This window comes from Scatophagus argus, chromosome 15, assembly GCF_020382885.2.
Source record: "Scatophagus argus isolate fScaArg1 chromosome 15, fScaArg1.pri, whole genome shotgun sequence".
Lineage (NCBI taxonomy): Eukaryota > Metazoa > Chordata > Actinopteri > Scatophagidae > Scatophagus > Scatophagus argus.
The window spans coordinates 21,538,464-21,548,851 of record NC_058507.1 but is presented as its reverse complement, the minus strand read 5'-3'; the positions used below and the strand labels follow the sequence as shown (position 1 = coordinate 21,548,851).

Genomic DNA, 10,388 nt, shown 5'->3' with positions numbered 1-10,388 from the left:
AATAATTATTGGGTTCAGCGCATAGAAACGTTCTGTTTGATTTTAATCTTGTAACTAGGGTGCAAACAACCAATAAATGTCCATATATTGGTATAAATTGCCAGCCACCAAAGAAATTATTTTCTTGCTCTTCTGCGCTAAAACCATTTCCCTCCGTCCCTTCTTAAAGTCATAATTCATCCCAAAATCAAGAATAAATATTTTTTATGTATGACCTGTAGTGCTGTTTATCTATCTAGATTGTTTTGGTGTGACTGGCAGAATTTTGGAGATATTGGCTGTCTGCCGTCTCTCGCATATAGTGAGATTAGATGGCACTTAACTTGTAGTGCCTGAAATGCCAAAAAATGAATTTGAAAAAACGTCTGGAATGTCTCTTTCCAGAAATCATGATCCAGTTCCTCAAAATAATACACGAACCCCGATGAAACTAATATGAAACTGTTCACAACAAGGTCTGTGGATTATCTTCTGGAAAGCATTATTGCCATTGAGTTTTTCAAATGTATTTTTTGGTGCTTTGAGCACCACATGAAAAGTACCATGGCTTGAAGCAGTGTAACATTGCCACGGAAATCAAGATGAAAGCTTGGAGGGTATGTTTTAACCTTGCCTTTCTTGCTTTTGTATTATTTTTTTTGTTCTTTTTTGTTCGTTCGTTTGATTTTTTTTTCTCACATGTCAATAATAATGAAAGTAATTTGGACCTGACATGAGACTCCACCTAGAAAACAGCAGACTTTGACCATCAAGTCATTTTACACCACAGTGACAAAGGCAGATCCTGGTTCAGAAGGGCTGAAGTGTTGCTTATAGTGCTGTAACAATTCAAACAACACCATCCACACACCTGCCTTGTGTTCGATGCAGATAATAAGACCATAGACAGTAAAAAAGTTAACTTTGACAGGATTGTCCCGCCACATATGTTCAGATGAAAATCCAACTCCTGTTTTTCAGCAGACAGCACAAACACACTGAAGGAAATTGCTTCCAAGCATTACAGAAATCATCATGAGCCCAATCAATACACGCATATATTCCAATAAAACCTCATTCTAAAATACTGACGGTCATTTTTAGGCATTTTGATAACTTCTACTTTCAATACATTAAGCATATTTTCACCCTGGGCCTAATACTTGTGTATTTTTACTTATTTGCTAATATTTTCAGTGCCTGACTTCTGTACTTTTAGAGGAGAGTATTTTCAGAGTTGTGTCGCTAGTTAAATGTAAATGAAAATGGGACTGGGAGCTCAGCAAAAAACAGAAATCCTATTTTCCATTCAGTTCCCATCAATTTCAAAATGTTTAACAAACAACCAAATTAACATCCCTCCACCGTGAAGAAAAAAAAAATCAGACAGCGTGCTGATGATGTTTCATTTGTATTTTAATGTATACTCGATGTCCTTTTAAGCAGCTTGATTTTCTTATCTTTGTAAAATAAAATAACATAAGAAATTCAGCTTATTCTTCATAACAGCTCTGTGATTATGCTGTGCTCCGCCTCCGGATGTTTTGTTTCCCCCCTGCGGCTGGCTGAGCGCAATGAATAATGTTACAACGAAAAAAAAAAATACCAGAATTACAACATTTAATATCCATAAAAATGTCACATATAACATTACGATATATTCAGACATGTCAATCGATCCACCGGAAGTCACGTCCCCTGGCGTGCGTAACATTACATAAAAAAAAACTTAAATTAAATATAAATAGTGGACACAAAAATCAATAATAAAATGTAGTTATGTACAACTGTGCAACATGGCAACAAGTTTCATCACACCACCAGCATGTCGTGGAGTCCACGTCACTTTCCACTATATGTGCACACACATGTGGCCGCGTCACGTCGCTGTTATTATCAGCTGTCCGAGTCCGCGTCACTTTTGCTCTCCTCGGTTTTCTCCGCAGACGTTTTGGTCGATTTGTTCCATTTCTGAGAGTTCTCTGATTCCTCTGATGAGGACCTTTTCTGCCTCCTCCACTTCGCGCGTCTGTTTTTGAACCAAACCTACGTGATTTAGAAAAAAAAAGCACAATTTCAGTATCTACGCCTTTCTCTTTTCCTTTTCCTTTTTTAAACCACCGTGTTCGCAGTTTAACCGATCAGTCGAAGCTGTACATACCGAGTCATGTTGGTCAAGGTTTTGAATTACTTAAACTATATTGCACTTCCTGTCTCTGACATTAGACACACACACAAAACAGGCTTTTCAGTTAATGCACAGTCTAAAACCTCAACGTTTTATAACGCTTAAGTTCATTTTTACACATACGCTTTTGTTTTTATCGTACAGGCTATTGTCTGTATCGGTCAACCGCTGAAAAGTTGTTCGAAATATCGGGTTGATATGAAGTTACCTGTCTGGCTTATTATTCTTTTTCGCATTATATCAAGTCACTTTTATTCATAGAATATAGCCCAAAATTACAAATATTCATCCGGCTTTATAGTGCGTTATTATTTAGGAATTGATATTTTTTTTATTTATTATTTTTTGCAACCAACTGGTGTCACGAGGAGCCTCGTCAGATGACAGGTGATTTAATTCGGTTATAGGCCTGTTAACACACAGCTCAATTTTGTTACTTCGATTCATTATTATTGTTATTATTATTATTCAGTAGCCATGGCCCACCTGGGTTTTCTCAGAAAATATCTCGGCTTTTTCAATCATATAGAGCAATGCATCTACCACAACAAAACTATATTGTATAAACAGATGAACGAAGCGTAGACTTTGTAAATTAATTTAAACTACACTGTAAAAAAGGAAAAGAAAATAGAAAAAAAAGCAAATCTACTGCAATATCTCACCTATTCGCGATTAGCCAACTAACTGTACTATTTTAGCGTAGCTATGCTAAATTATGTGAACTCCGTTTCCTCCTTTTTGTAACTGAGGTGGACTTGATAGGCCCACAATGTTTGTTTACATATATGATTCTTAAGAATAATAACAATAACATTAATAATAATAATGATAACAATAAGGTCTGAGTAGCAGAAGATGTCCTAGTGTGTCACTTCCTTGAAAGACTAAGTGAGTTAGTCATAATAACTCTGCCGTATCAACTGTAATGAAGTCCTTTACAACAAAACTAAAATCTAAAATGAGAGCAGCCATGTTGTTCTGCCTGTTTTGAATTTAAACAGTCAGAATCAGTATAGCGAATGTTTGTCAATAGCAGAGCGAAGCTGCACTGACCTCGACCTTCTCCTCCCGGAGGTGGACCTTGCGGGCCAGCTGCTCCCGGGTGCCGACGTCCGGGTACTTGGTCTCTTGGAAGAGGCCCTCCAGAGCCTCCAGCTGTTCGTCGGTGAAGATGGTGCGGTGCCTCCGCTTCCTGCGGCAGTGCAGCTGGTTGAGGAGCTGCAGCTCGGTCCGCGACAGGCTGCCCATGTTCATGTAGGACATCATCTGGTGCGGGACCGGAGAGATGAGAACCGAGCCCGGGCTGTCGTAGCCTGCGTGGCAGAGGAACGAAGAAACGTCACATACGCGGGTTAGTTGAACGGGTTGGAACAATCAAACTGTCACAGTATAACTGGAAACTGGCGCCGTGCGTAAAATAGCAGACATATGAAACTTTGGAAAGAGCTTAGTCATTAAATGCACATGAATATTTTAGTTCATGCATAAAGTAAATAACCCAAACACTCTTTCCCCCTTAAACCCCCCAGGTATGTTCATGCGTAAAGCAACGGTTTGGGAATAGATCAACAACATTTTACACCGCACTCCAAACCCGCAACAGCATGGGGTCATCACGCACACGAGACAGAGACATTGAGACATCACACGTGCATCTGACATCTCACGTGGAACAGATTTGTTTACGCGTAGATGTGCTGATTTTAGTTCGTGCGTGAAATAAAGCTACAATTCGCTGTTTTGAACGAATGTTGGGAAATTTGTTTTGTAAACTGATTTAAAGAAAACAAAAAGTAGCTTATCACTTGACTTTTTGAGGAAGGAAAATCAGTCCTTTTTTTAAAAAAAAAAAAAAAAAAAGGCGATCATCTTAACAATTTGGGGTCAAAATGAGGCCTGGTGCAAAAAAAATAAATAAATAAAAAAATAAAACCACAACGTCTCCAAAAGTGGGCTACCACTTGGTGTTTTCCTAAATGTTACTTGGAAAATACGGTCCGACAATCTTAGATTACAAACTTACTAAAAGAAAACAAATTCTGAGTCGATTCCGTGACTGGGAATTTCCACGCACAAATAAGACTGTAAAAGAAGTTTGCTTGTCATACCTGCAGGGATGCAGGGGCACTGCTGCTGGCTGAGGCCGGGCACAGAGCTGCAGCACGGCGGACCTCCTCCGGCGCCCTGGACGTGCAACTGTCCGTAGTAGTAGCCGTTATATCCTATCCTGGTCCCGTTCACAGACTGAATCCCGGGGGGAGAAGGCCCACAAGTGGACGTGTACAGTCCGTTGTAGTCGGTGTAGATTGAGTCCGTCAGGCCGGCGGAAAGCACCACCGGGCCGCTCCGGTGCAGCAGCAGCGGCTCCTTGCAGCTCGGCCGGCCGGACAAGATGCTGTCTATGCTGAACATTCCGGCGGGCATCACACCGGTGCGCGGTGGCTCGGAAACGGGAAAAGGAAAAGTCGGGAAAATGAAAAAAACCCTGGACTGAAAGCTTTCCGTGCTCCGTGGAAGTTCTCCTAAAACTGCGTCATGATGACTCTGAAGAGTACTTTTCTTCTCTGCATGCGCGACTCCGCGAGCTCGACTGGGGATGCGGACAGTTTGGTTTAATGGGACCAGTTGAGAGCAGGGCTGGTTTTATAGTCTGCTGACGTCACGGCGGAGCGGCTGCTCTGGGATCAGCTGCAGCAGCCCACGGCGTGAACGGCCACAAATCTGTGTATTGAGAATTAATTCAATTAAGATAATCCGCACTGTTTGCAGACTTTGGAAACTCCGTTACGGGGTCACAGAGGCTCTTCCTACAGAGTAATCCGATTATTTCCTTGTCAGTGAAGGCATGATAATCTATGGAACACATTTACATCAGTATTTACTGTAAGGGGGCGGAGAAGGCCTCCATAAAGTCAGAGGTAAATCTTAAAACGACACCCAAAAATAAGGAATTCATCAACCAATTCATATTCTAAATATTGTGTTGTATTACATTGTGTTACAGGATTTTTTTTTAATGTCGGCATTAGGTGAACAACAGCACACCAGTTTTTGTTACTTGTTATTATAGCAAAACTAACAGTAACTCACAGCTTGTAGGCAACTGTACGCCCAGCAGTGGTTAAAGGTCTAACTTAAAAACTTAAAATTTTTATATTAACTTATAGGAAATTTCAGGCCTATTGATAGGCCTATTGAAATTGCCTATTGATAGGCCTGAAATTGACGACACAGGACGCACTACTGACGATGCTGAATTCTAAGCCATACGAACGAACCATACAACACTGTCTGTGCTGTAAGGCGGGTCGTGTGTGGAGTCATGGCTTCAAGGCTAAGACCAGATCTGCTTCTAAACAAAAAAATACTATTACCATCATAATATTCATTATAGATGTTTAAAAGCAACCCACTGACATGCAGATTTACACGGACAAGATGTGAGTAAAGGTGCAGGAAAACCGTCATCAACGCTTTGATTGACTTGATTCTTTCCTCCCCTACATGAGTAAATGAATATTAACCATATTTCCATGTCAGACAGAAGCCACTGAGCATTACATATGTGGTTCATTTCATTATCTACCCTCCGCTCGCTTCTCCGGGGGGAGCAGATCAGCGCGTTTCCTCACCCAGCAGCGGCCCCTTCCCTGCGGGTCAACAATGCCGAACATTTCCCCCCCGACCAGGATAAGATAACGGCCCATTATCGCCTCCATTCAGCCTAGAAAAAGAGAACTTATTGCATATTTACACCGCTAATCAACATGGGCTGAGTGGTGGTGATGGTGTTGGGGGAGGTGGGGGGCTGTGGAGGAACGTGGATTCCCAGTTCAGACCTTAATGGGACTCACTGATTGCATTTAGCACTCAATGGGGTCTTAACACATGCTCATGTCAGGCTGACAGATAAGTTTGTGATTCGAAAATGCGCCGTTTAGATTTGGAAAATGATGAGCACCATACGGGCATAGACTTAGAGCTCTGTTTGAAGCTTATTTCCTACAGTAATGCGTTAAAAGAACTAATTTCAATCGTCTCCAAGGAGCTCCAAGTAGGCCTGCATGGTTCCCTACACGAAAATAGGCTGTGAGCTCTATCAGTTTCACAAGCTATTTTAGATTTGGAATAATAAAAAATAAACTATTCCGTATGAGCGTGAGCAGTATCAATCCACCCACTTCTGAAGCCAAATCATACTGGATATTTTCTGAAGGAAAGAAAGAAGGAAAGAAAGAGGGTATTTTAAAATGTTTCTTGCTCAGTATTTGTTTTGAGTTACTCTTTTGTTTATGGTTTTTAACATGAAAAAATGAATCAAAAAATGTTTTTGGATTGATTGATAAAAGATTAAAAAATAAATAATCAAAAATTGACATATTTTACCCAGTTTGCCCACTTTTTGATGCCACAGTGCAATAAAGACTTGGATATAAAAAAATAGATTGCTGTACATTTGTAGGGGAAAAAACCCACATATGCGTTACACATGATTCCTGTTTCTTTATGTATATAATAACTCTATATATATATATTTGGAAATTCACTTTATGAATCCATAGGACTTTATTTTCAGTAATTTTTTCACTCTGTGTGGAACCTCAAGCAGCTTTTGACTCTGATCAGGAAACAGAAACAAATGTCTTATTCATCAGTATCTGTATGGCTTCATGTAATTCTCATCTATTCCACTCAACTTCAAAATGCTTGTCACAGTTTGTCTGTAGCATCAAAAATAGCAAATGTGCATCATCCTATTTGTGTTTTGTGTGATTTGACTAGAACGGTGAAAACTACTGATCTGCCTGTTTAACCTGACTGATAGATCCATTCTCCTGTACTGTCACTGTTGTGACTATCAGCACAGAAACACACGAATCACTCAGCCAGGTTCCTCTATCCCCTTTAGACCATGACGTACCTGTGCTCCTTCTTACCTGTTAGTGTTATAGCAAAAACATTGACCGTGAAGATGCGTTCATGTTCTATTAATATTCAGTTAAACTCCTTTAGAGAATCATACAGCTTTCTTTTCTCCAAAAAGCTGTCTTGATTCTAAGGTGTCAGATTGTCTAATTTATCTTTTTATGGCAACATGTGCGTCCTGAAATGTTCCCAATTAAAAATGCAAGCGTGTGGCTATTACATTCATCAGAGTCATTTCAATAAATATAACATGTAAAAATGGAAATATTCATAAATGTGGAATGAGATGGTCAAAAAGACATTCTGTTATCTCAAAGGACCAATATTAGAAGATTAATGCTTCTTTAATTGTACAGTTCACTTCCTCAATTGTATTTGTTTTTGCACTTGAAGACAAAATTCTCTCACCTTAAAATCAATTATATGAGGCCAGATTCCAGAGTAACATTCAGAAGCTGATACTAACTATAAACTCACAGTGCCTATAAAAAGTATTCACTCCCTTGGATGTTTTTTCCATTTAATGCTTTTATAAATGAAATCATGGACAATGCAATTTGGCTTTTTTGACCAAAATTTACAAAAAAAATATATTTATTGTCAAAATGAAAATAGATTTCTACAAAGTAATGTCAATTAATCAAAAATCTATAACGTAAAATTTGTGACTGCATAAATATTCACCCCCCTCAAGTCGGTATTTAGTAGGTGCACCTTTGGCCACAATCACCACACTGAGTCTGTGTGAACAGGTCTCATTCAGGCTCGCACATCTGGACACTGCAATTTTGCTCCATTCTTCTCTGCAGAACTGTGCAATCTCGGTCACGTTGCACAGTGATTGGACGGGAAAAGCCCTTTTCAAGTCCTGTGACAAATTTTCTATTGGATTGAGGTCTGGGCTTTGACTCAGCCACTCCTGTTGTTTTTAAACCATTTCTGTGTAGCGTTTGCTGTATGCTTCGGGTCATTGTCTTGATGGAAAATAAATCCTCCCCCAGTCCTGGTGCTCGTGCAGACTGGTGAGGGCGGCCTGCTCTGGGCAGACTGACACGTGCCATGTGTCAATCCATTTATTAATGCTGCATTGAACAGAACTCCAGGGGATGTCCAGTGACTTGGACATTTTTTTGTATCCATTCCTGAACTTCTACTTTTCAATAACCTTTTCTCTGAGTTGCTTGTGTTCTTTTGTCTTCATAGTGTAATTATAGCCAGTATTCCACTGATTAACCAGTGGCACCAACTGGCTGGACCTCTGACTGGTCAGTCATTTTAAAAAGGGTGAATATTTATGCAACCACTTATTTAACATTATACATTTTTAAATAATTGATATTACTTTGTAGAAATTTGTTTTCACTGTGACATCATTATTATTATTATTGTTATTTTTTTTTGCAATTTTTTATTTAAAAAAGGCTAATTATATTGACAAAGATTCCATTTATAAAAGCAATAAAAGGGGAAAACATCCAAGGGATACTTTTTATAGGCACTGTAGGTTATGGATATTCTATACACGTTTCTTGTCACACAAAAATCAAATCAGGATTTTTAGATTTAAAATTAGATTTAAATTTTATTCCTTATCTATATTCCAGCTCACATTATTTCTAGGGAGGTAAATGTTGAAGGTGGCACATTTTACTTTGGGTGCAACAGAACACAAGGATGAGTTTTCACTCCTCTCCTGCATGCATGAATTTGATTGAAGCCTTGCTTGTTGGTGCCTTTTGATATGGAAACATGTTCTTGTTGCTGAAAAGGCTTTTCTGTAATACAGTCACACTGTGATTCCAGCTCAGTGGAGAGTGGAAAAGGGGGGGGAAAAACAGAGCCATATGGTGTTATTATTTTCACATTTATTTCTATATTTCTACTTCCAAGTGGCAGTGAAAGGACAGAGTCAAAAGGGATTGCTATAAAACGGAACATCCATTTGAAAATAAAAGCCGAGAAAACTGCAGCAAACGTGGCACTTATAGGTGAATAGAAGTGTCAGTCAGGCTGCAGATGGAGGCTGAAGACTTACAAAGCTACAATAGCTGATGCATCAGAGCTCTGATCTGTAAAACCTGGTTAAATACAGCAAATAAAACAGGAAGACCTGGTAATGCCTCCTTCCAAGAGGGGATAAATACATAGCATGGGCTGCCCAGGCTTTCACGTTGATGCTCTTTTACATGAAATGCATTATGTATCTGCATAATTTACACACCCACAACATCCAATAGATAGACAGACAGACAGACATACAGATAGATAGATAGACAGACATATAGATAGATAGACAGATAGATAGATAGATAGATAGGGTATCAGGAAAAACTTTGAGTGATGCCACTAGATTTTTGGAAGTCTGACAATCAGGCACAACTTCAGGCAGTGATTGGTCAGGTATATGGAAGTGTGAAAGTTAGCAGGATCCCCATTTATGTTTCATCCCATCTCTTTACCTCACCAAACTGTGTCAACACTGCACCCTTCACTTTCAGAGTATCTTGTCTTGAGAGCTGTTCTCTGTGTTGCACTTGCTTGTACATATGGAAACTAATAGACATAGCTGTGTGAAGAATGAAAAAGAGAGCTTGAGGGAGTTTAGATCTTTCCTGCTTCCACACCTCCACATACTTGGCCAATAACTGCATAAAATGGGTGTGATTCTCTTATTGTCTGTCTCAGGATGTTAAAACCTTCCAATTATGATGGGGGATTTCTTGTGCTGTTAGACAGTCAGACAAAGATGCCACACCCTCATGGACCGTAGAGACCCTGTCTGTATGGAGAGGACTTTATAATTTGATTAACTGTATTTTTTTTTTTTTTTTTTTTTTTTTTTAGCATTTTTGTAGCATCATGAAGATGAATTGGATATTCAGTAGTGAGTAATAGGAGAAGATCTGCAGAGACTCACTGTTCTTGCAAGGGTTGCTGACATTTTAGAGCTGATCTTAGAGCTGTCTCCAGCTCCAGAGTCAGAAGCACTCCAATGTCCAGAATCTAATCCTCCACACAAGCTGTAATGACATTCCCAACCGGATGTTTGAGATTTAAAACATGATTTTAGCAGGCTCTTACACTTTCCTAAAGACTGTAACAAGTGTTTTCTGGTGTTTTCTAGAAAGTGTTTTCGATCTTCTATGCTCCTTTCAAGAGAGGCGTTGATCATTTTCACAAGACCCTTCACCTCCACACCTGGATTCAATCTGTCTGTTCAACATAATGCAATTTTTATTGATAATTTTAACCTGTTTTGCAATTACACGTCCCGCTACAAGAATGAGGGCAT

At 39.4% G+C, this 10,388-nt stretch overlaps 1 protein-coding gene across 1 annotated transcript; it reads right to left on the bottom strand.

Moving 5' to 3' along the window:
* Positions 1-757: 757 nt before the first annotated feature.
* Positions 758-5,198, bottom strand: gsc (goosecoid). Its single transcript, XM_046413982.1, has 3 exons — positions 4,279-5,198; positions 3,224-3,483; positions 758-2,025 (listed from the first exon to the last, which is right to left on the bottom strand). Exons 1-3 carry the CDS (start codon positions 4,592-4,594, stop codon positions 1,876-1,878), a joined length of 726 nt encoding a protein of 241 aa, XP_046269938.1. The 5' UTR covers positions 4,595-5,198; the 3' UTR covers positions 758-1,875.
* Positions 5,199-10,388: the final 5,190 nt, after the last annotated feature.